This window comes from Aquarana catesbeiana, linkage group LG10 (genome assembly GCF_042186555.1).
Source record: "Aquarana catesbeiana isolate 2022-GZ linkage group LG10, ASM4218655v1, whole genome shotgun sequence".
NCBI lineage: Eukaryota > Metazoa > Chordata > Amphibia > Anura > Ranidae > Aquarana > Aquarana catesbeiana.
In genome coordinates, this window is record NC_133333.1 from 249198655 (window position 1) to 249225355 (window position 26701).

The following is a 26701-nucleotide window of genomic DNA, read 5'->3' on the forward strand; positions in this document are numbered from 1 at the left end:
TGTCAGGAACCCTTTCCTGCCGCTTTTTCTGTCCCTACCAGATGGGGTACCTACTCTACCAACTCGCAAATACGTGCCAAACCTGAGAGCCAGGGCCTTAAAATTGCTCTGCCTGACCCAAGATGACCACCAGAGTCACATGGGGGTGGCCAGATCCAATGGAATAGCTTCCCCGGGGACCCAGGAAACCATAGAGAAACACTGTTCCAGTGCCACTGCGAGAAAGCGCGACCTGCAGTGGAAAAAGTAGACTGCTCCTGCCTACAGGCCTATTACATCCCTTCTTGTATTTCTTCTGCCCTTTCCTTTCCCTTTTATGGTCTTGAAATGTGATTGATTTTGCTCTGATTTGTAAATGCTATAACTAAAACTGAATTAAAGTGGTTCTAAAGGCTAAAGGTAAAAAACCTTCTGTGTGCAGCGCCTTACACCCCCCCCCCCCCCACAATCCTTACCTGAGCCCCCTCCGATCCAGCAATGTTCACAAGAGCCTCGGCCGTATGGGGACTCTCCCTACTCATTGGCTGAGACAGCAACGGGAGGCCATTGGCTCCCACTGCTATCCATCACAGTCAGTGAGCCAATGAGGAGAGAGCGAGGGAGGGGGGGTTTAGAGCACCGAGCCATGACTCTATGTGTCTTATGGACGCAGCACCGCTCGAGGGGGAGAGCCAGGTACCTGGGTGAGGGACCCGAAAAGAAGAGGATCGGAGCACAGAGCAGGTAAGTAACTAACATGTTTGTTATTTTAAAAAAAAAACAAAAAAACAAAAACAAAGCTTTAATATCACTTTAAGAAATATTAGAACTAAAATGTGGAGCCTGTTGACAGAAGAGGAGTCTCAACACTCCTTTGTAGTCCAATCAGCAGGCTGGGGGGGGCAGTGACCAAGCTGTATTGCTTAACTGTTGTAAAAAAAGTGGGGTCGCTGACCTGACTGGTTGACCAGATCACGAATCAGAGTTACAAATCATGTCAGATTAGACCAGCCATTCTCATCCAGGGTTCCTCAAGAGGTTGTTAGGGTTTCCTTAAGCTGTGGCCAATTGATCCCCCATCTGATGGTGTCTACATAGTTCCCGGTCCAACACTACTTAGCAGAGCTATCAGCGGGACTCCGGCGGTGGCATTCTGACCCCATCTGTAAGGAGGAACATTCTTCCCACTGATAACCAATTTAAGGGACAACATTTTCCCAATGTCCTCCATTAGATGAGCCTTAGCCTGGGTTCCCTGAGACCTGAAAATTATTTCAAGGGTTCCTCTGGAGTAAAATGGTTGGGAAGGGCTGGACTAGACAGCCCACATCTATGCATTTCATATTTATGTTACTGATTATTAGACTTCATTTTAAAGTCTGCATTTTGAATGGTTGAAGCAGGTTCTTTTGACACCACCAATCCAGGAGTCATTCTGCTTTCATATCGAGGAGGTTAAGCCGGGTGCCTGTGAGGGATCTCCGCACTGTTTGCACAGATCTTCCGGCACAAACGCCTCCCTTCTTTCCATGGGAAGAAAAGCCTATGAATTTTTGATCTTTCTTGCGCTAATTGTTTTCCCCTTTCTTCACTGAAAAAGAGATGGAAACCTTAATTATTCTATAATGACCTAATAGGAAAGGAAGTTAATCCTTTTCTGCTAATGGTTGGTAGTAATTACTTGTGTCAAAAGCTGGGATAGCTGCGGAAAGTTCGGGAATCAAACAAAATATCGAGACACTTATTTATCAATTGTCTGTAAGTGGCTGCTAGATCATGCAAGCTTAAAGTGGCACTCCAGCCTAAATCTTTTTTTAATTAGAGCGGGGGGAGGAGGACTAGACCTTCTGTTGGATTTTATTGCTGTCTGTGTTCTGGCTGGAAAGAAAATAGGTCCACAAGCCATAGAATCCAGTGCACTCGGGAAATAAAATGCAGTAAAATAGCTCTTGTGTTAAATCAGTTTTGAAAGTGCAATTCACTAAGAATTGTGCGGTAAAAAACGACGGTGGTAAAGTTTCGATAATGCGGTACTTACCGCATATTTTCGCATTGAGCTGGTTGCTAAGGAGCGGACCGGGAAGCCGGCCGCCGCGTCCTTAACAACAGATGACACATCAGCTGTCAGCCGGTTTCCCGCTGACAGCTGAATGTAAAGAAAACATGCCGGCAATTAAAAATAAAAAAAAAAAAAACAGCATGGGGCCCCCCCCAATTCACACAGGCCCTTTGGGTCAGGTATGGATTTTAAGGTAAACCCCACACCAAAATAAAAATTTAAAAAACGGTGTGGGCCCACCTCCCTAAATCCATTCCAGACCCTTACCTGAGCACGCAGCCTGGCAAGTCAGGAAAGGCGATGAGCAATCCCCCCCCCCCCCCCCTCCTGAATCATACCAGGCCACATGCCCTCAAAGCACCTTGCCCCCATGTTGATTTGGACAAGGGCCTCTTCCCCATAACCATGGGCTGTGGTTGCGGTTGTCTGCGGGCTGAGGACCTAGCAGAATCTGGAAGCCCCCTTTAACAGAGAGACCCCCACATCTCCCCCCCCTTGTAAATCAGTATTGTTCCCCTACTCATTCACCAAAAAAAGTGACAAAAAGAAATAAAAACACACAGTTTTTGACAATTCCTTTATTAAAAAAAAAAAATGTCCCCCGAAGTAAATCCAACATCAATCACGCCGCCAGCAGCACCGCCGCACCCAAAAATGGAGAAGAAAAAAACCCCCCTCCGGTCCCAACGAAGGCTAACTGCCAACTGCCTGCTCCTCCATCTGACAGTTCTTAAATAGCTAAGGGGGGAGTTACAAGGTGACGTCAGCGGGTGGTTCCGCCCCCTTGTGATGTCACCAGCCAGGAGCATGCTGGCCGTTATATCCATGAGCCTAAAAATGATGGGTGCAATGGTGAACCACTGATGGAGGGCGCTGTCAAAAAGTCCAGCACTATGAATGTCACCAGCACACCATTATAGCTGAATTCCAGGTATGGATTTTGCATGGTTACATTGGTCTAGCTTGGCCAATGCCTGGGGCAGTGGGAAATCATTGTTGCAACCGCCACTGTCTTCCGGATCCAGTGCCGAGTGACTGCTCTGCTGCATAATAACCGCAGAGGGTCGCCCGCTCGGCCTGAAAAACACTCAGAGAACACCTTGTATTTTTTCAAAGAATACAAGGCCCTCTCTGATTGGACAAGGTGGCGATCACAACATCTGCGCCTCTCCACCTTATCCAATCAGAGAACACTTTGCAGTCATTGAAAAAATGCAAGACGTTCTATGAATGGCACCCTGTGCCAAGCAAGTGACCCCCCGTGGTTACTATGCAGCGGGGCAGTCACTCAGCACGGGACCCCTCCTTCTGCAAACCGGTGTTAATTTTAGCAACAAAGATATTTTTGTTATAGTTATAGTACCAATGATGGGGCACTATTGCTCCCACTGACACCAATGATGGGGCACACCTAATCGACAGCAATGATGGGGCACTATTCCTCCCACTGACACCAAGGATGGGGCACTATTCCTCCCACTGACACCAAGGATGGGGCACTATTCCTCCCACTGACACCAATGATAGGGCACTATTCCTCCCACTGACACCAATGATGGGGCACTAGTCCCTCCACTGACACCAATGATGGGGCACTATTCCTCCCACTGACACCAAGGATGGGGCACTATTCCTCCCACTGACAGCAATGATGGGGCACTATTCCTCTCACTGACACCAAGGATGGGGCACTATTACTTCCACTGACATCAACGATGGGGCACTATTCCTCCCACTGGCAACAACAATGGGGCATTAGTCCTTTCATTGACACCAACGATGGGGCACTATTACTCCCACTGGCAACAACAATGGGGCACTAGTCATACTCTGGCCATGGTCTTGCCCCGATCAAGTTTGAAGGGCCGTAAACTGGCCCTTTGTTTAGAAAGTTTGGAGAGCCCTGCTGTAGTGCATGTATGAACCTTAATACCATAAATAATAACATGTTATTAGATTTTTACTCCAGGAGTATATAATGACTTTGGCAATTCTAGAGAAACGCTTAAACAATGCATTACAATTTAACTAAACCCATTCGATTTTAGTCAACTAAAATGTACTGGAGATTTTAGTCGATTAAAATACAACTAAAGCTAAAACAATTCAGATGACCAAAATGCGACTAAAACTAAAATGGCATTTTAGTCAAAAGACTATGATTAAAACTAAATCAAAATGAACACTGCTGCAAGCAGGGAGGGAGATTGAAGACACCATGCAATGCGGTTCAGCCCTGAGTGCTGCCCATTCCTCTCACAGTATGCGGCTGATCTTTAGGCAGATTAAAGCATCTATGAAAACTGCATTTAATGAATACATAACTGGAAGAAGCGGCAGTCTTATACTTTGCCTGGAGCTCAGATATAAAATTTTACTCTTGTATTTTGTCATAAGATCCACAAGAGGGCACCAAAGAATCCTGAAATAATCCCATGTCGAAAATTCCTCGTCATAATCATATATTGATACAAAGTATATTATGGTATACGGGTTTGGTACCTGATACAGTCAAATATGAAGAACTGATAGCATACATAAAAACAAGTCGGTGATTGAATAAGGCGGGGCAAACTTAGGAACAGCGTTGTCACTTTTGTGGCACATACATGATCTAGGGGGCTCATTCACATTGTTTTCTTCTACATTGTAACAAGTGTTTTAAGAAATATTTATGTATCGCAATGTGGTGAAAAAAGTCTCGCTCTTTTTATTTTTTCTTTTCTTTTAGTTGTAACATGTAAACAACATGACAAAAAAAAAAGAAAGAAAAGAAAAAAATCCAAAAGAACAAACAAAAAACAAAAAAAAAATGTTTTTTGATTGTAACATAGAACAGGAAGACCTTTTTTTTTGTTCTCTAATTGTAATATTTTTCCTCCGCAAAAAAAAAAAAAAAAAACAGCTTTGGACACATGTTGAAGATGCTCATTGAGGGAAGTTCTGGAAAATCGTGTAAGGGCCGTCTTAATGCAAAGGCATCCCTGGGCACTTCCCCGGGGGCCCCGGGTGCATGGGGGGCCCCATGATATTCTTGCACTATATCATACTTGCCATGGGGGAAGTCTATACTGAGGGGGGGTCTGTACCAAGGGGGGTCTATACTGATGGGGGGGTTTATAGTTAGTGGGGGTCTATACTTAGTGGAGGGGGGGTCTATACTTAGTAGAGGGGGGTCTGTATGGAGGGAGGACTATGATTGGTGGAGGGGGGTCTATACTTAGTGGAGGGGGGTCTGTATGGAGGGAGGACTATAATTGGTGGAGGGGGGTCTATACTTAGTGGAGGGGGGGGTCTGTATGGAGGGAGGACTATAATTGGTGGAGGGGGGTCTATACTTAGTAGAGGGGGGTCTGTATGGAGTGAGGACTATAATTGGTGGAGGGGGGTCTATACTTAGTGGAGGGGGGTCTGTATGGAGTGAGGACTATAATTGGTGGAGGGGGGTCTATACTTAGTGGAGAGGGGTCTGTATGGAGGGAGGACTATAATTGGTGGAGGGGGGTCTATACTTAGTAGAGGGGGGTTTGTATGGAGGGAGGACTATGATTGGTGGAGGGGGGTCTATACTTAGTGGAGGGGGGTCTGTATGGAGGGAGGACTATAATTGGTGGGGGGGGTCTATACTTAGTAGAGGGGGGTCTGTATGGAGTGAGGACTATAATTGGTGGAGGGGGGTCTATACTTAGTGGAGGGGGGTCTGTATGGAGTGAGGACTATAATTGGTGGAGGGTGGTCTATACTTAGTGGAGGGGGTCTGTATGGAGTGAGGATTATAACTGGTGGAGGGGGGTCTATACTTAGTGGAGAGGGGTCTGTATGGAGGGAGGACTATAATTGGTGGAGGGTGGTCTATACATAGTAGAGGGGGGTCTGTATGAAGGGAGGACTATAATTGGTGGAGGGGGGTCTATACTTAGTACAGGGGGGTCTGTATGGAGGGAGGACTATAATTGGTGGGGGGGGGGGTCTATACTTAGTGGAGGGGGTCTGTATGGAGGGAGGACTATAACTGGTGGAGGGGGGTCTATACTTAGTGGAGGGGGGTCTGTATGGAGGGAGGACTATAATTGGTGGAGGGGGATCTATACTTAGTGGAGGGGGGTCTGTATGAAGGGAGGACTATAATTGGTGGAGGGGGGTCTATACTTAGTGGAGAGGGGTCTGTATGGAGGGAGGACTATAATTGGTGGAGGGGGATCTATACTTAGTGGAGAGGGGTCTGTATGGAGGGAGGACTATAACAGTCCCGGAATTTGCTGGGACAATCACAGTTTTTACTAAGCTGGCCGTGTCCCAAGATGCGTTGCGGAACCTGTACTGAGCCCTCCCAAATCCAGGACTGTGCCCTCCTGATCCCCCATGTATGTTTAAAATCGATTTTATTGAAAGTACTAATCAATATATGTTTAATTCTATCAACTACTTATACTTTAATTCTTAAAGTAGGTGCATAAATTGGGGCAGGTTGGGAGGGGCCCCAGTACATTGCTTCGGTCAGGGGCCCATGACGCGACTAAGGCGACCCTTACATGTGCCCCAGGCGCTGCATTGAGAGGGGCGCAGTTTTGCTCTGAGCACTGAAGACCTTGTCCCGCCACTGTATACACAATGTCATAAGTATACTTCCAGCTGCAGTTCCTCCATTGTATCTCCAAATCAGGGGTCTCCAAACTTTACAGTACAAGGGCCACAGTGTATATTTTACAAATTTACTTCATGGGTAAAAAAAAAAAACCCGGACACGTGATTCACAACCCTAGCCGCCACTGCATTGAGACTCTGTGTATGAGGGCCCCCCAAGGTCTAAATCTGGCTCTGGGCACCCCCCCCCCCCCCCCCCCTCGCTGAGTCAGTCGAAACTAGAGCTCTCCAATCAAAAAGCTCATGCTTCCTGCTAATTGGAGAGCCCTCCACTCCTTTCACACCGAGGGCAAGGGTCCTACTCTGTAGCATGTGAACAGGGGGCAGGCCTTTCTACTCTACAGCTGTGGCTGTTTTGGAAAGAAAAAGAATTGTAAGACTTTGCTCACCTTTGGAATTGATGCACCTGGCTTTAACTAGTGAAGGGTTCAAATTCACTTCATCGCAGGCGAATCCAAAAATAATCAGCTCTTCAAGATGAACCGCAGTGCCAGAATCCAACAAATCGCAGATTCCCCGTAAACCCATATTTTGATGACAATCGTCATATAAAAAAAAAAAATCAGACGATAATGTCAACAGCAACAATTTTATTCCCAGAAGATTACATCCCCGAGTTGCTCGTATTTAGCTTTCTTGTTTACTTTAAGCCTTTTTATGTGTTAGCAAATGCCACAGCCTTGCAAAGTCCCACAGCATATTGTTTTCAATCCGTGTATGCATTAGCCGCCCGGCCTCACCGCGATATGTTCTTTTTTTGGCTTGTGGGCAATTGTGTTGTTGAATCTGCAAGTTATGAATAATTTGTGCACAGAAGCAAAAGGCCAGCCAGACAACAATGAATATATGTGAGCTATTAGGTCTGTGCAACAGCAATGTAAGCCTGCGCCTAATAACACTGCCGTGTGGTCGCGCAATAAATATGTAGTCGTGAAATAGTACAAACTCCGGTCATTAAACAGGTAACACTGGCTGAGAAAATATATAAACAGCAAAAAAGAAAAAAAAAAATACATAGGATTGGGAAATGTATACAATCCAAATACACCTCATCGCCCTATTATAAGTGTTTATATCGGGAGCTATTCTGAGGACAGTACATAGAGCACAAACTGTAATATTAAAACAGCAAAAGGTGACAACATGTCATCCATTGTGTCTGGGTTGGAAATGTTTTACGTCTGCGAGCAAAAAACAAAAATAGCTTTTTCTTTTTTTTTTTTTTTTTAAGAGCAAGTTAGGTTGTGGACTGTATGAAAAACTCAAATGCTTTCTGAGAAGAAGCATAAAAAAATATGTAAAAATAATTAAAATATCAATATTAATATAAAATATGGAAAGAATGAAAAGTATAAAAATAAATGATAATATAAAAAAATTCTGAAAACCGTGAAAAATATAAAATACTATAAAAATATTAAAAATATCAATCATACTATAAAAATATGGAAGCCTTAAAAATATATATACACATATACAATATGCAACATATCAGAAAGACAGAGTAGCTCTTCGTGTGTGCTTTACTAATACAAGTTGAGGCCTTACCTAACAAAATGTAATGTAATAATGTCGTTAAAATTAGAATTAAAAAATAATTACAATCAAATTACGCACAATTGTCCCTATTCTGGCACCCTAGGCCATATCCTTAGGGCACATCATTTAGAACGTTGCCATTAAGTTAATTTTTTTTAGGAGTCATTTATTAAGAAGTTAGAGAGCATAGACGGGTCACTATACATACGACCATATGCGTTTAACTTCAAAGGGCAGTACGTTCTTGTACCGCCAAGGCAACCAGTTAAATAAAGCATAGGTTAGTGCAAACAAAATAACGTCATGTGATTGGCTGCTATGGATGACAGCTGTCTGAGGCTGTCAGTAGTGTGTTGGTTAATATTCTCAACTGGGAGATATGATGAGAACAAATGCAAAGAGTGGTGTTGCCCACATTGATCAATCAGATGTTAGCTTCTACACTCCATCTTGCAGTAGAAAATAAACTGCTGCAATCTGATTGGTTGTTATGGACAAGATCTTGGCTTGTCTCAGCACTAGAGATAATCAATGGGCCAAACCATTAGAAAAATGGCAGCTGAGGTCTCATCGGTTGAAATGGGCAACATCTCAGCTCTCACCGTACGCTAGCTTTTATCAATGGACGAAACCATTAGAAAAATGGCAGCTGAGGTCTGATCAATTGACATGTCGTGACTTGGGCAACATCTCAGCTATCCTATACACTATGTTTTATTCAAAGGGCCAAACCATCAGAAAGATGGTAACTGAGCTCTGGTTGACATGAGCAACATCTCAGCTCTCCCATACACTAGCTTTTATCAACGGGCCAAACCATCAGAAAAATGGCAACTGAGCTCTGGTTGACATGGGCAACATCTCAGCTCTCCCATACACTAGCTTTTATCAATGGGCCAAACCATCAGAAAAAATGGCAACTGAGCTCTGGTTGACAAGGCAACATCTCAGCTCTCTCATACACTAGCCTTTATCAATGGGCCAAACCATCAGAAAAAATGGCAACTGAGCTCTGGTTGACAAGGCAACATCTCAGCTCTCTCATACACTAGCCTTTATCAATGGGCCAAACCATCAGAAAAAATGGCAACTGAGCTCTGGTTGACAAGGCAACATCTCAGCTCTCCCATACACTAGCTTTTATCAATGGGCCAAACCATCAGAAAAATGGCACCTGAGCTTTGGTTGACATGGGCAACATCTCAGTTCTCCCACACACTAGTCTTTATCAATGGGCCAAACCATCAGAAAAATGGCAACTGAGCTCTGGTTGACATGGGCAACATCTTAGCTCTCCCATACACTAACTTTTGTCTGACTGATTGCCAGGGGAACACCTCAGCTCTCCTGTACACTAGCTTTTATCAACGAGCCAAACCATATTATATCTTTATCCATTGTTAAATAATCTTAGCTGTGTTTGAAAATGGTGGTAACATGGCTAGACAATGGCGGTTGGTGAGCGCCCTACGGCAGATCTCTATAGTTACCTAGGTTGCCAGTGCAGAGACAGTTGTGCGTCCGAGGTTGGGGTTTGCTCTGGTGACTGTCGAGTATCTGTTGGACAAGGAGCTCCACAGAAAAACCTGTACTGCTGTTCCCATTGCTGCAGGTCCACTTAATACCATGAACTGCGGAGAGAATATCGGAGGCCACATGTCAGAAATAGCTTCTATACTGTATGATTTTTTTAAATTTTTGTCTTTAAATGTCATACTTTTTATGCTTCTACTGGAAGAGAACCCGTCACAAATGGACTGTCAATATCCAGGCCTAAATGATTAAAACATAGAGATTTGTCTTTATTCTGTCAGCGGTCAGGGGTCAGAGGTCACCTGAAGTTTGACCTCGCCCATAGACAAGGTTAAGCAGCTTAAAACACAGTCAGACTTTCAGTGACCTATGAACTCCTGTCATAAACTGACAATTCGCCAGCGACAGGATCACCAATAGACCACTTACCTTTTCCTATGGACTTGTTCCCTCTGAGTTTTCAGCTGACAGCGGGCTGAAGTGCGCTGTAGGCTGACATCACAGAGCCAGTTCAGGCTCGGGCAAGATCGCGGCCATATGGTCCGGATCCGCCCACATGCCTGGACCGACACCGGGCTCAGCCTCCTAGTGAGCCGCTAAGAGCCTGAGCCAGCCGCTCCCACCTCCTCCATAGCCCAGCGTTCCAGTGAGCGCGGGAGGAGGGGGGGATGTGGGGGGAAGAGCAGAGAGCTGGTGACTGACAGCTCTCTGCTCAGGGAGCTGTGAGAACCGAGCAATTGGCAGTGTTTGATCGATCGCTCAGTTCTCAGCCTTAGAGCCGGAGGGGGGGACAGGTGCAGCATCAGTAAGTAAGATTCTGAAAAAAAAAAGGATTCCCATACTTCTCCTTTAAGAGAATTTAGCAAGATGTTACAAAGGTCAATACTCCTGGGTCCCAAACGAATGGAATAAAAGCCCAAATTCCAGCAAAACTAGAAGCCCTGCTCCCCAAACATCACTCTGGATTCAGCATGCAGTCTTCTCCAATAATCCCCATACAATTGATTTTAAAAATGTGTACAATAATAATTTATGTTTTTTTTTATATATAATATACAGTTTGTGTTAAAAATTTTGGTATACATTGGTGCCTAAAAAGTCCCACCACAAAAATGAAGTTACAGTGCCTTGAAAAAGTATTCATACCCCTTGAAATTTTCCATATTTTGTCATGTTACAACCAAAAACGTATAAATGTATTTTATTGGGTTTTTTTGTGATAGACCAACACAAAGTGGCACATAATTGTGAAGTGGAAGGAAAATGATAAATGGTTTTCAAATTTTTTTACAAATAAATATGTGAAAAGTGTGGGGGGCATTTGTATTCAGCCCCCTTTACTCTGATACCCCTAACTAAAATCTAGTAAAACCAATTGCCTTCAGGAGACACCTAATTAGTAAATAGAATCCACCTGTGTGTAATTTAATATCAGTATAAATACAGCTGTTCTGTGAAGCCCTCAGAGGTTTGTTAGTGAACCTTAGTGAACAAACAGCATCATGAAGGCCAAGGAACACATAAGGGATAAAGTTGTGGAGAAGTATAAAGCAGGGTTAGGTTATAAAAAAAATATCCCAGCTTTGGACATCTCACGGAGCTCTGTTCAATCCATCATCCGAAAATGGAAAGAGTATGTCACAACTGCAAACCTTTCAAGACATGGCCGTGCACCTAAACTGACCGGCCGGGCAAGGAGAGCATTCATCAGAGAAGAGCCAAGAGGTCCATGGTAACTCTGGAGGAGCTGCAGAGATCCACAGCTCAGGTGGGAGAATCTGTCCACAGGACAACTATTAGTCGTGTTCTCCACAAATCTGCCCTTTATGGAAGAGTGACAAGAAGAAAGACATTGGTGAAAGAAAGTCATAAGAAGTCCTGTTTGCAGTTTGGGAGAAGCCATGTGGAGGACACAGCAAACATGTGGAAGAAGGTGCTCTGGTCAGATGAGACCAAAATTTGACTTTTTGGTCTAAAAGCAACATGCTATGTGTGGCGGAAAATTAACACTGCACATCACCCTGAACACACCATCCCCACTGTGAATCATGGTGATGGCAGCTTAATGTTGTGGGAATGCTTTTCTTCAGCAGGCACAGGGAAGCTGGTCACAGTTGATGGGAAGATGGATGGAGCCAAATACAGGAGAATCTTAGAAGAAAACCTGTTATGCCGCGTACACACGGTCGGACTTTTCGTCTACAAAAGTCCGACAGCCTGTCCGACAGACTTCCGGCGGACTTCCGGCGGACTTTCGGCGGACTTGCAGCAGACTTTCTAACGAACGGACTTGCCTACACACGACCACACAAAAGTCCGACGGATTCGTACGTGATGACGTACACCGGACTAAAATAAGGAAGTTCATAGCCAGTAGCCAATAGCTGCCCTAGCATGGGTTTTTGTCCGTCGGACTAGCACACAGACGAGCGGATTTCGGGGTCCGTCGTAGTTACGACGTAAAGATTTGAAGCATGTTTCAAATCTAAAGTCCGTCGGATTTGAGGCTGAAAAAGTCTGCTGAAAGTCCGGAGAAGCCCACACACGATCGGATTACCAGCCAGCTTTAGTCCGTCGGCGTCCGTTGGACTTTTGTAGATGAAAAGTCCGACCGTGTGTACGCGGCTTTAGAGTCTGCAAAAGACTTGAGACTGGGGCAGAGGTTCACGTTCCAGCAGGACAACGACCCGAAACATACAGCCAGAGCTACAATGGAATGGTTTAGATCAAAGCATATTCATGTGTTAGAATCACCCAGTCAAAAGTCCAGACCTAAATCCAATTGAGAATCTGTGGCAAGACTTGAAAATTGCTGTTCACAGACGCTCTCCATCCAATCTGACAGAGCTTGAGATATTTTGCAAAGAAGAATGGGCAAAAATGTCCCTCTCTAGATGTGCAAAGCTGGTAGAGACATCCCCAAAAAGACTTGCAGCTGTAATTGCAGTGAAAGGCGGTTCTACAAAGTATTGACTCAGGGGGGCGCCATATAAATGCCCCCCACACTTTTCACATATTTATTTTTATCATTTATCATTTTCCTTCCACTTCACAATTATGAGCCACTTTGTGTTGGTCTATCACATAAAATCCCAATAAAATACATTTACGTTTTTGGTTGAAACATGACAAGATGTGGAAAAATTCAAGGGGTATAAATACTTTTTCAAGACACTGTACATAGTTAATCTGGTTGAAAAAAGATACAAGTCCATCCAGTTCAACCAACAAAGAAAAAAAAAGAAAACTAACACACTCAAATAGAAAACCTCCATATACACTATCCAATACCCACAGTTGATCCAGAGGAAGGCAAAAAAAAAAATAATAATAATAATAAAGCATGGTCTAATTTGCTCCAGCGGAGGGAAAAAATTCCTTCCTGATATATTGTTATTGGCCGGACAGCCAAACAAAGCTGGGATCGGCTTAGATCGGCTGTTCATAATACCCTGTTTCCCCCGAAAATTAGACCTAGTGTGACTGTCGGTGATGGCTGCAATATAAGCCCTACCCTCCAAATAAGCCCTAGTTAAAGTCCTTGTAGGTCTTATTTTCAGGGTAGGGCTTATTTTCGGGGAAACAGAGAAGGCCTTTTTTGGGGGGGTAGGGCTTATATTGCAGCCATCACTGACAATCAGGCTAGGTCTTATTTTCGGGGAAACAGGGTAGTAACCCGGAAGCGATGACATGACATCACTTCTGATTTACTTGGAAATCATTGGCCCCATTTTTTGAAAATCAAAACTATTCAGAAACAACGGTCTTAGTGTTTTGACTGCTTTGAGGTGCAGAGGAGGGATTTGGGGTCTTATAGACCCCAGATCTCTCCATAAAGAGGACCTGTCACATGTCTATTGATGTCACAAGGATGTTTACATTCCTTGTGACAGCAATAGATGTGATAAAAAAGAAACAATTAAAGCAACAGTGTAAAAAAAAAAAAAAAATTAAGTTAAATCAATAATTAAAAAAAAAAAAAAAAAGTATAGTGCCCCCATCTTCCCGTGCTTGCGCGCAAAAGGCGAACCCGAACTTTGGTCCCGCGCGCACGCAAACAGTGATCGTCCCACAAATGTGAGGTATCAACGCGAATGTTAGATCATGGGCAGTAATTCTAGCACTAGACCTAAAGCGGTAACCTGTAAAGACTTTTAAAGCATCGCCTGTGGATAGTAAAGTTTATGTTGTTTGTCGCCGTTGCATGGACATGCGCAATTTTAAAGCGTGACATGTTTTGTATCTATTTACTTGGCGTAACTTCATCTTTTAGATTTTACAAAAAAAATGGGTTATGTTTTGTGGGGGTTGTTTTGTAATAAAATTTTAAAAAGTGTATTTTTTCCCCCAAACACTGCGCAAATACCGTGTGACATAAAAAAAATTACGAAAACCCACCAATTTATTCTCTAGGGGCTCTGCTTTAAGAATATAGATATAATGTTTGGGGGTTCTAAGAAATTTTCTAGCAAAAAATACCGATTGTTACATGAGAACAAAAAAATGACCCAGACTCGAAGTAGTAATTGGGATGTTGGGAAAGGTTCCTCCATATTTTCTGATATTGTGAAAATAGGGAAAGCACATATTTGCAGGTTAATGCAGTTTGAAGAATAACAAGTGTTCAGTTAATAAAATTAAATTTTCACCAGAGTTGTCTCTGTCAAAGGTATTTCACTACAGGAAAAAACACACACGCCACAATGCACATGGCTTGGACTTGGCCAAAGCAGACAACAGCCTGAAATGTTCTGTTGGAGACAGAAGGTGTCATTAGATTCTTTTCTTCGAGGTGCAACAATTCCAAATTACAAGCCTGATGCCCCCACCACTTTACATTTTAGGCATCTGGTTATGTGTCAAACAGCCAGACTTGCAGCCTTGTCAGAGCTCCTGTAAGATCTGCTACTTCCATGACCCCTGACGACCGTAGCAGACTCATAGAACCATTCTCATTACTGTCCAGACAGCTGGGAGCTACCCTCTCCAATGTCCCTGTCATCACTGAGCTGGTGTAACCTTGGCCACAGCAGCACATCAGACCTGACGTGTGTAGCTCCATTACACTCATGTGATGGCGGATGACAGCACTACATATAGTGGTTCAGATAGATAGATAGATAGATAGATAGATAGATAGATAGATAGATAGATAGATAGATAGATAGATAGATAGATAGAGACTATATTATCAAAAGTATTGGGACACCTGCCTTTACACGCACATGAACTTTAATGGAATCCCAGTTTTAATCTGTAGGGTTCAATATTGAGTTGGCCCACCTTTTGCAGCTATAACAGCTTCAACTCTTCTGGGAAGGCCGTCCACAAGGTTTAGGAGTGTGTCTATGGGAATGTTTGACCATTCTTCCAGGATCACATTTGTGAGGTCAGAAGGTGTTCTATCAGGTTGAGGCCAGTCAAGTTCCTCCACCCCAAACTCGCTCATCCATGTCTTTATGGACCTTGCTTTGTACACTGGTGCGCAGTCATGTTGGAACAGGAAGGGGCCATCCCCAAACTGTTCCCACAAAGTTGGGAAAACGAAATTGTCCAAAATGTCTTGGTATGCTGACGCCTTAAGAGTTCCCTTCACTGGAACTAAGGGGCCAAGCCCAACCCCTGAAAAACAACCCCACACCATAATCCCCCCGCCACCAAATGATTTGGACCAGTGCACAAAGCAAGGTCCATAAAGACATGGATGAGCGAGTTTGGGGTGGAGGAACTTGACTGGCCTGTACAGAGTTCTGACCTCAACAACTTTGGGATGAATTATAGCGGAGACTGCAAGCCAGGCCTTCTCATCCAACATCAGTGCCTGACCTCAAAAATGCTCTTCTGGAAGATTGGTCAAACATTTCCATAGACACACTCCTAAAACTTGTGGACAGCCTTCCCAGAAGAGTTGAAGTTGTTAAAGCTGAGCCAACTCAACATTGAACCCTACAGACTAAGACTGGGATGCCAGTAAAGGTCATGTGTGTGTATATAAAGGCAAGTGTCCCAATACTTTTGACAATATGGTGTAGATAGATATAAATGACCAACATTTGGATTCCACCTGAAATTCTCTCAATGTAGGTTAGAAAGTGAAAACATACATTTGATTGGTTCCCTTGGCTAATAGCTAATGTTCCAGGTCTGATCAATTCAATCCCTTGGTAAAGAATTATCATATTACGGAATTGGTTCAGCGATATTAAGTATAAAACTGGTTACCCATTCCTTGCTGGCCGGCTCATAGTCCAGTCATGATTGAAAGGTTTACCTACACAGGACTCGAAGCTTTTATCTTCCTACTCACAAATAATTTGTCATAATGGCCTGTGGATAGTGCTTGCCTGCGAAGACTGGGCCGCCTGTTATGCTCCTGGTGGAAGAGGGTTAATGAATCATGGAGGAGATAATTTATGTTCTGTTAATGTAATTTCTCAATGTCAAGTGCGGCTTGCTGGGAAATTATCTAAATTCATAGAAGATTAGGTGATACATATTCCCAGCATTCTTCCCACTCTTAGGAAGCGCAGCCAAGTCGCAAACCTAAAGTGTATGTATAGCCAAACTTTTTATTTTTTAGTATTGGATAGAGCAGAGAAGGGTTAATACCCCATTAGTTTATTTTTTGATTTCTGTGTCCAGCTGAGGAGATTTCTTTTTACTTCCTGGCTTGGAGATGAAAAGATAGGAAGCCTCGCCAAAGTGAGAAGAGTTCCTATCTTAGACAGTTTTCCCCAGAGCATTGGAAGAGTTCCTCTCTTGTTCTCAAGACAACTCCAGAGAAGGGCAACAAAATGAATAAAGGGACTGGGGGACCCCAATTACGAGGAACGACTACAAGCACTAAACATATTCTTCCCGGAGAAGAGACGCTTGAGAGGAGATATGATAGCGATATACAAATATCTCAATGGTGATCCCAGCATAGGTAGGAAACTATCCAGTCTCGGGGAGTGTAAGAGGACATGGGGGGGCCACACAATGAGACTGAAGGAGAAGCGGTTTAACCTTAAGCTGTGTAGGGGGTTTTTCAATGTCAGGGTCGATAAGGATGTGGAACTCTCTTCTACAATTGGTGGTCTCAGCGTGACGTATTGATAGTTTTAAAAGACTCTTGGACGTGCATTTTAGTGAACACAACATACAGGGATGTGGGAAAAGAATATTGACATTGATACACATACACCTACACAGGTTGAACTGGATGGACTGTTGTCTATATTCAACCTTACCAACTATGAAACTCTAACATTTAGCATTTCCACATACTGTCATTTTCAGTGGCAATGGTCACCAGGACAAAAAAGGGGTGAATCTCCTTAGTGGGACCACAAATCACAATAAAAACTTGGAAGAAGGTCTAGCCCAGCCATTCTCAACCAGAGTTCTGTGGAGCCCTAGGGTTCCTTCAGAGTTTGCTAGGGGTTTGTTGAGCTGTGGCTAACTGACCTTCCATTTGATAGTGCCTGCATAGTTTTGGGGCCAATGCCACTTGGAAAAGCTGCCTGCATGCCATCAGTGATCTTTTTAGTTGTCTACAAGAATGGCATTCTGATCAATACTGTAAAAGTGGCATTTTATTCTGCTGGCTACAAATGTCAACATTTTTCCCTCTGACCTCCAATTAATTTTAGCAGGGGTTATTTCAAGGGTTCCTCTGGGGTAAAAAGGTTGAGAAACTTAGGCAGGCTGCATTTGCATGTTGAGCCTCCATAATTGAGAGAACTGAAACCTAATGAATGAAAAGGGTGGCCCAGGGACAGTCAGGCTGGATAGGAAAGGGCTAGATGATTAAGACTTCCTACTGTAAGGGGGGCTTAGATCTCTCTGGGCAGAAGAAAATGAGACCCAAACACAGCATGAGAGTGTCATCCTTGTATCAGAGGTGGATTGAATGAAGATGTTCTTATGTGTCAGCTACCCCTAGTCCCAGATCTCTCTAATCCAAAACAGGGCGTTACGAAGGCAGTACATTACTGAGACTCTTCATGGTGCACCACTCACACTGAGGGCTTTGGTCAGACACCAGATATACCCTGAGTGTGACTGCATGGGCAATGCATCAGGGTCCATACTGTTCTAGACGGAAGGAAGGAAGGAAGGAAGGAAGGAAGGAAGGAAGGAAGGAAGGAAGGAAGGAAGGAAGGAAGGAAGGAAGGATGGAAGGAAGGAAGGATGGAAGGGAAAGAAAGGCGGGACTGAGTGAGAAGAGAGAAAAGGAAGAATGAAAGGATGAGGAGAGGAAGAAGGGAAGAGAAGAAAAGGAAGAAAGGTGGGATGTATGTAGAAGGAAACAAAAAAAAGCAAAGAAAAGAAGAGGGGGAGGGGGGAGGAGAAGAGAAGGTGGAAAGGAAGGAAGGAGGAATAATGGAATGAAGGAAGGAGCGAGGAAAGAAATAAAATAATGAAAGGAAGGAAAAAAGTAAGAAAGGAAGGATAGAACGAAAGAAAGAAGGAAAGAGTAAGGGAGGGTGGTAAAGGAAGGAAGAAAGGAAGGATGGACTGAGGGAGAAGGAAGGAAGGAAGAAAGGAAGGATGGACTGAGGGAGAAGGAAGGAAGGAAGAAAGGAAGGAAGGAAGGAAGGAAGGAAGGAAGGAAGGAAGGAAGGAAGGAAGGAAGGAAGGAAGGAAGGAAGGAAGGAAGGAAGGATGGAAGGGAAAGAAAGGCGGGACTGAGTGAGAAGAGAGAAAAGGAAGAATGAAAGGATGAGGAGAGGAAGAAGGGAAGAGAAGAAAAGGAAGAAAGGAGGGATGTATGTAGAAGGAAACAAAAAAAGGCAAAGAAAAGAAGAGGGGGAGGGGGGAGGAGAAGAGAAGGTGGAAAGGAAGGAAGGAGGAATAATGGAATGAAGGAAGGAGCGAGGAAAGAAATAAAATAATGAAAGGAAGGAAAAAAGTAAGAAAGGAAGGATAGAACGAAAGAAAGAAGGAAAGAGTAAGGGAGGGTGGTAAAGGAAGGAAGAAAGGAAGGATGGACTGAGGGAGAAGGAAGGAAGGAAGAAAGGAAGGAAGGAAGGAAGGAAGGAAGGAAGGAAGGAAGGAAGGAAGGAAGGAAGGAAGGAAGGAAGGAAGGAAGGAAGGAAGGAAGGAAGGAAGGAAGGAAGGAAGGAGAGACGAGAAAGGAAGACTTGGAACAGAAGGAAGGACGGATGCATGTAGGAGGAAAAAAGGAAGGAAGGAAGAAGGAAAGAAAGAAGAGAAGGAAGAAAGGAATGAATGAAAAAGGGAGGGAAGAAATAAAATAAGAAAGGAAGAAGGAAGGAGGGAAAAAGGAAAATGGAAGGAGGGAGGGAAGAAAGGAAAGATAGGAGTATGTAGGAGGGGAGGATGGGAAGAAAGGAAGCATATATATTATAGACCAGTGGTCATCAAACCTGTCCGCAGGGCCCACTTTTTTTGGGAGTTTTTATGTATTACCTTGGGGAGATGCAGACTAGAATACTGCAATCACTGAGCAGCAAACGATATCACCTGTGATGTATTCCAGTTATCTTGCAAACTTGGCCTGCTAGAGGACAGGGTTGATGACCACTGTTATAGACTACACACTATATAATAGATAGACAAGGACAGATGATAGACACTTATGGGTCTTACCAATGGTTACCAATAAAGTCCTCCGCATTGCACCAAGCAATGCATTGCACCAAGCTCCCTTCCCACTGTCATTGACATGTGATTTCTATATTACAGTTATTCTTCATAGAAATAATTGTGTGTTTTCATCAGCCGCAAACTCTGATAGCCAGCTGGAGGGAACCGTGAGGACATCTCATAGGCGGGACTCTGACAACCAGTGGCTCTGGGGAACGGCTCAATTTGCTCAATTACCGACTCAGTGACAACTTCTGCCATCCCAGAACTATTCCTGTGAAAGTTGTTACATTCATGGAGCTGAGATTAAATTAGTCATTTTTTTTCTTATACAAAAAACACCGTCACTTCCAGCGCTAATAGGTCTTCCATGGTGTGGAGTAACAGATGTCAGAAAAAAAGGTGGTGTGAAAGGTATATATGGTATCCCAAACTAGGTGGATGCTGCCTTCCTCAGATGGGGTAATCCGAAAGGAACTACAAGAAAAACAGAAAGGCGTGCACACCTAGTGCAGTACCAGAGATAATTTAATAAGACATTTTTGTATAAAAGTGGGTACTCACAAAATGCAACTGACAAAAGGCCATAAACACAATGCATGGACGTGCACAGAACACGGGGTACAGCTAACGCCTTTGAGGGGCCTAGCTTTGAGGAAGAGAGTGCGCCCCCGAAAAGCGTTAGCTGTACCCCGTGTTCTGTGCACGTCCATGCATTGTGTTTATAGCCTTTTGTCAGTTGCATTTTGTGAGTACCCACTTTTATACAATTTTTTTTTTTCTATGCAGTCTGTTCTGTCCTTCTGCATCAATTCCTGTAAAAGCTCAGCTGATTAAAGCTCAGCTGATATAAAACGGTGCTAAAAAGGAATTTTATTTTTAAGGTCAGAAAATGTGGCAGCTTTTGGGCTTCTTGCTCTGTCCTTGGCTCCAACAGTGATCTGAATCCAATACTATGAAAGTGTTAATTAGACTAGACAATTAGATTTTTATTATTTTCCCAAATATTTTTTTTAAATATAAGGTCTGCATCAAAAGTGACGCAAAAGTGGTCATAACTTTTTTTTAAACTTACGTATACTGTAAGGCATTCAAATTTCACATGTTGACAGAGTAACTCCTTCTCTCTTCTTCTTTTTCATTGCAGGTAAATAATGTATTCCATGCAGAAGCAATGTGCTGTCATTGAGTTTTTGATGAAGGAGGGGTGCAGACTGTCCACCATCCACAGAAGGCTGCAGAATGTTTATGGAGATGACACCATTGAGAAGAGCAATGTCTTGTCATTGGTGTCTCTTGTTAACGATGTGATCTCTGTAAACATTCTGTAGTGTTCTGTGGATGTCGGACAGCCTGCGCCCTCCTTCATCAAGAACTCAATGACAGCACATTGCTTCTGCTAGCAATCCATTATTTATCTGCAAAGAAAAAGAAGAGTTACTATAGAGGAAGAGTTACTCTACTAACATGTAAAATCTGAATGACCTATGTACTGTTACGTTAATAAAAAATTAGTTATGCACACTTTTGCATTACTTTCGATCTGGACCTTATATTTAAAAAAAAATATTTGCACCCTCCTGTTTGGAAAAAAACCTTGAAAATACAACAGATTGACAACACTGTCCAATGTTGATAGCTTACAGTGCAGAACCTCCTCCCCGCAGTCTATTTAGGGGATTATGGAAGGATAGTATACAGACATGCTGTAAATATTTTAAAATACTGATTTTTTTTTTTTCCAAAAATTAATATACACTATATTGTCAAAAGTATTGGGACACCTGCCTTTGCACGCACATTAACTTTAATGGCATCCCAGTCTTAGTCCGTAGGGTTCAGTATTGAGTTGGCTCACCCTTTGCAGCTATAACAGCGTCCACTCTTCTGGGAAAGCTGTCCTATAGAGCCACCCTTGCATGCAGGGACTAGAGTTGTGTCTTCTTACACTGTGTGCATCAATAGGAACACACAGCCCCATAACCAGGGATGGCAAGGCACTCCCCTGATTCTCCCTCCTCCTCCCCCACTCTTTTTCAAACTAACAGACTAACTGGAGACTGCAGTGTAAACTGGTAAAGCAGTTGAAAAGACATCATTCTTTTTTTTTTAAAAAAAAAAACCTACAGCCCCAAACCTCTTCTTTTGGATTCCCCTGATGGCACCTTCTGTTCTTCCTCTTATGTGTCTGCCCCCATAGCAAGCTGCTTGCTATGGGGCAGACATGAGCGCTTGCTCCAGAGCCGGGCTGTGTGCGTCCATACACACACTCAGCACAGCTTGGCTCCATCCCCCATTCCCTCCTCACAGGATTTTATTGACAGTAGTAGGAACCAATGGCTCCCGCTGCTGCTTCTGTGTCCTGTCAGTAGAGGATGTGTAGACGGGCACAGCGCTGGATCAAGATAGGACTCAGTTAAGTATATAAGGGGTTGAGGTTCCAATACTACTACTAGGACAGTTATCACCTTAATATAGTCCCTATATTAATGCAGTCCCTACATTCTAGGGAATGCATTAAGGCAGGGGTCTCCAAACTTCCTTAACAAGTTTTACTGTTGTTCAGACCTTAGGGGGGCCGGAGTGTGGCCAGTGTGAGGAGAAAATGTCCTGGCTTCAATAGAAGGAATAGGGACCCATAATTAGTATTAGGGGAGGAGTAGTGTCCCATCATTGGTATTAGTGGGAGAAATAGTGCCCCAAGGGTTGGATAAAGGCAAGAAGAGGACCACATCCGTCCCCGGGCCACAGTTTGGAGTCCACTGCATTAAGGTAAAAAAATGTTCTGCCCTTAGAACCACTTTAATTCTTTCCTGTGAAGACCAGAAGCTCAGGGAAGCAGCACCGAGAGACCAGGAGCCAGCAGCATTGAAAGCTGTAAAATGCAAATGCTGAGCAAAGAATTTCACAAATATTTTACAGGGGATTGTTTATTTTATTGTGCTCAATGTGTTAATCTAAAAAATGCTAAGACTTTAAAGGAGAAGTAGGGCCAAAGCTCTTTTGGCACTGCCTCTCATGTGGGTCACAGGAATGCACTTTGTTCTGCACTTCATTCTGCACTTCTGTGACCCATTTTCAGCCAACAGCAGACTAAATTACGCTGTCGATCCCGACTTTATTGTCTGGATCCACCCAGATGCCTGACCAGCAGCTGGCTCAGCCTCTCAGTGGACCGCTGGCTCAGTCTCTCAGTGGACCGCTGGCTCAGCCTCTCAGTGGACCGCTGGCTCGGACTCTCAGTGGACCTCTGGCTCAGCCTCTCAGTGGACGGCTGGCTAAGTCTCTCACTACTGGCTCAACCTCTCAGTAGACTGCTGGCTCAGCCTCTCAGTGGACTGGTGGCTTTGTCTCTCAGTGGACCACTGGCTCAGCCTCTCAGTGGACTGGTGACTTCGTCTCTCAGTGGACCACTGGCTCAGCCTCTCAGTGCACCGCTGGATCAGCCTCTCAGTGGACTGCTGGCTCAGTCTCTTAGTGGATCGCTGGCTCAGCCTCTCACTGCTGGATCAGCCTTTCAGTAGACTGCTGGTTCAACCTCTCAATGGAGTGCTGGCTCAGCCTCTCAGTGGACTGGTGGCTCAGCCTCTCAGTAGACTGCTGGTTCAGCCTCTCAGTAGACTGCTGGTTCAGCCTCTCAGTAGACTGCTGGTTTAGCCGCTCAGTGGAGTGCTGGCTCAGCCTCTCATTGGAGTGCTGGCTCAGCTTCACAGTGGACCGCTGTGAGACTCAGCCAGCCATTCCCTCCCCCTGCACAGCCTAGTGCTCTAGTGAGCGCTGGAGGGGCAGAGCAGAAAGCCGGCGACTGACAGGAAAATAGGCAAAAGAGAACTGGCAATATTGCCAATACTTGGCATGGCTGCAGCCTGTGTGCAGCGGTGCGAATCGGCGAATGCATGTGCGCAGTGGCACCCGCAGAATGTGAAAGATTCTGATGCCCACTGGCCTATAAAAGATTGCTGCTCTGTTGGACTGGATAATCGTCACCCCCCCCCCCCCCCCCCATGTTCCTGTGTTTCTGTGTATTCTGATGTCGGATTCCCTGTTACCGGCCCGGCTTGCCTCTGACCTGTCTTATCTCCATCTCTGGATCTAACCCCTGGCTTGTGCTACTGACCCCGCTGCTGTCTGATTACCTGTATATGACCCTGGCTTGTTCCTGTTCCTACTATCTGCCTCTGTTAATGAGTGATCAACTGTGCATGACCCCTGGCCTGGTTCCTGATCCTGTTTCCTGTCTCGCCCCGGCTGCCAAGTACACCTGGGACTTCTGCACTGCATCCTGCTTGTTCCTGCCATTACCTGGTGATCATCTCCTCAGCTCTTTAGGCTACCACAGCTGGCAACCCATGCTTCTTTGAGCACTTTGGGCATCTCCTGTATCACCTTCAGGGGTGCTCTGCACTCAGCCACAAGGGGAGCCCGTTCAGCACTCCAGCCCCTCGACCAGGCACGTGACACTGGCTCTCTGCTCACTGATGATAGAGAACTGAGCGATCAGCGGTGTTTAATTGCTCAGTTCTTGGTCTTAGAGGCACATCCACCTAGGTGAGTATCATTGACTTTTTACGTTTTTCAGAATTTTCATTTTAATACTTTTAAACCATACTATCCAAAAGATCAAATAAGTCTTTTTGTTATGCCCCGTACACACGGTCGGATTTTCCGACAGAAAATGTGTGATAGGACCTTGTTGTCGGAAATTCCGACCGTGTGGAGGCTCCATCACACATTTTCCATCGGATTTTCCGACACACAAAGTTTGAGAGCAGGATATAAAATTTTCCGACAACAAAATCCATTGTCGGAAATTCCGATCGTGTGTACACAAATCCGACGGACAAAGTGCCACGCATGCTCAGAATAAATAAAGGGATGAAAGCTATTGGCCACTGCCCCGTTTATAGTCCCGATGTACGTGTTTTACGTCACCGCATTTAGAACGATCGGATTTTCCGACAACTTTGTGTGACCGTGTGTATGCAAGACAAGTTTGAGCCAACATCCGTCGGAAAAAATCCTAGGATTTTGTTGTCGGAATGTCCGATCAATGTCCGACCGTGTGTACGGGGCATTACAGTTTTATAAGAGCCTATCCCTTTCATGTGTCTGGTTCTGCTGACCAACTCCCACAAGATAAAAGCGTCTGCCCATTGTCCCTACAAAATTGCCTCTGTTGAGACGTGGCGCGGCAGTCCCGAGTAACCAGATTAGGGTCACCTCTCTCCCGTGGCTAAAAGCCCCTGAAAACATTGGCCATTATGGCTAGCCATCTCTTGCAAAAACAAAATTCATCAAATAATAAAGGAAATCTTGCAGCATTTTGTACTACACTAAGCGTAGCGTTATCGTGCCGGAAAAGCCACGCCGCGATTCCCGAACACAGATTTCATCTCCTGCATTCTTAATGGGAAGAGAAAAGCCGCGGCAGTATTTTACTACATATTTTTTTTCTCGCCGCGTTCCATGAATCAATCTGAAGCCTCATGAATAGTCAACGGCCTTTCCGAAGTGAATGAACTCCTCGGATATTGCAATCCAGGCGTCGCTGGGCGCGCGCGGCGATCGCCTAATAGACGGTCAAGTGCGTGCAATTTGTATCCCTCTGCCTTCGCCTGAACTTCTCATCACCCAAGGTCACATGTCTGTGTCTCTCTCTCGTTTGCTTCCCGGGCACCCGCGATTGCTTTCACTCCCTCGCCGGCGCTGAAGGTTATAAAAATGAAAAGGCACTGAAGAGAGACAGATTGCAACCGCAAGAGTATCTGGATGCGCGATGCAAATTGCCTACTGTCTTGGCACATCCAATATGCAGATTGCCTCTCCCCGCCCCCCCCCCCCCTTCGAAATCTCCCATGACTCGATACGTTGTTAGTAGTGAATATCAAATACTATCAAGAAGCTTTTTAACATGTCATGGTTCGCTTACCCACACATAATGAATCAGCAGGAAGGGAAATTTCTTAAGGGAAAAAAAAAAAGTCTATTATTAAAGGAAGGTTAATATAAAACGAAAAAAAAATTGCCTTCCTTTTTTAAAAGCTGCAGAAGTGAAACCACTTTAAAAGTTCGCTTAATTAAATTTAAGGTCACAGCTTGCAACAAGAAAGAAAAGAGTCGAAAAGACAATGAAAGGGAATCCCCCATTTAAAGCGCCATGAAACGGCGCCGGCGTTTGTTTTCTATTTCATTTTAGGAGAGATCATTTCAGGTTCTAAAAAAAAAAAAGAGTTTGTAAGGAATTTGTAAATATGTAGAGGAAACCTGTGCTGATTAAAAGGCGGGGGCCATGGGTGACCTGAGAGTGATGGCAGCAGCTAAGGGGCTTCTGTACTTAGCAATGGTGAAGCCTGCGGTTTGGCATGGTGGGCAGGAAGCTAGCATTTTCAGAAATTGGTCACTAAGACAGGAAGAGGTGAAAAGGACAGCATGGAATGGTTAGAACCTTTCATAGACCTCTGTGTTCCTGTTGTGGAGAATGGGCTTTGCTGTCTTCAAGATGGGTGTCACCAGGAAAGGAAGTGATGGGAAACCTGTCCAGCAGTGACACTGGTGGCAATAAAAATCTGTAGGGACTTTGTTAAAAGTCTTTATTGCATCTCAGTGCTGAGGATCTCCTGCAGCCTCTTTGCAAGTTATGGGGGTGGTGCATTGGAAACCTGATGAGCAGAATAACTACTCAAGGCAGCCATCTTGAGTCAGACAGAGCCTATTTAAGGTCCTGGCTCCTAGGCTTGGTGCGCTTTTTGTGTGTGGGTAGTATAGGGATAGGTCAGCTGTTTGACAGGGACAGTGATTAGCAGCAGGGAGAGGTTCCAGATGAGTAGGGAAAGGATAGGGACACACCATCGTTCCTGGAATTTCCCCATTTGGGCATGAACAGGCCAGGCCGCATTACGCCTCTCAAGACAGACGTGTCGGCACACCGGAGAACTGCTCTGCCACATATCGCTGTTGCATTCTGTGAGTGTTCTCGGCCGAGCACCTTCCCACTGGGCTTGTTGTGAATTTCCGGGCTTTAACATTAAAGTGGAAGTCCATACAGTTATGGGGCTTTCGTTGTCGGCTGCCTTTTCTGCACCACAGCAAAGCCGTCGCTGACAGCTCAGTGTGGAACTGGATTGGAGCAGCTTTAAAAAAACAGTATTTATAGCGATTTCTTCTTTACAGGGTTAGATTAAGTTAATCTTAGATCATGGATGGCTGTAGATTTAGAGATTTTAGTGTTAGGATGGACTTGTACTTTAATATAAGTTCTGTTCTCTGCAACCAGACTCTTGAGTGTTTACTGGTGCTGCATCTCTCCACATGTGACCACCACTTGGACCTTCAATGACGCTGTATATCTCTGTA

The 26701-nt window shown here is 44.4% G+C and overlaps 1 protein-coding gene across 9 annotated transcripts in view; it reads right to left on the minus strand.

Annotated features, from left to right (window-relative positions):
- The window catches only part of CAMTA1 (calmodulin binding transcription activator 1), a 2014371-nt gene that overhangs the window by 282667 nt on the left and 1705003 nt on the right, over positions 1-26701 (minus strand). For 8 of the 9 annotated variants that reach the window (XM_073603612.1, XM_073603611.1, XM_073603609.1 and 5 more), the window contains exon 7: positions 9712-9852. The exons of the other annotated variant lie outside the window; for it this stretch is intronic. In XM_073603612.1, coding sequence (XP_073459713.1) covers positions 9712-9852 — 141 coding nt within the window. The remainder of the gene's footprint in view (positions 1-9711; positions 9853-26701) is intronic. 9 annotated transcript variants of the gene reach the window in all.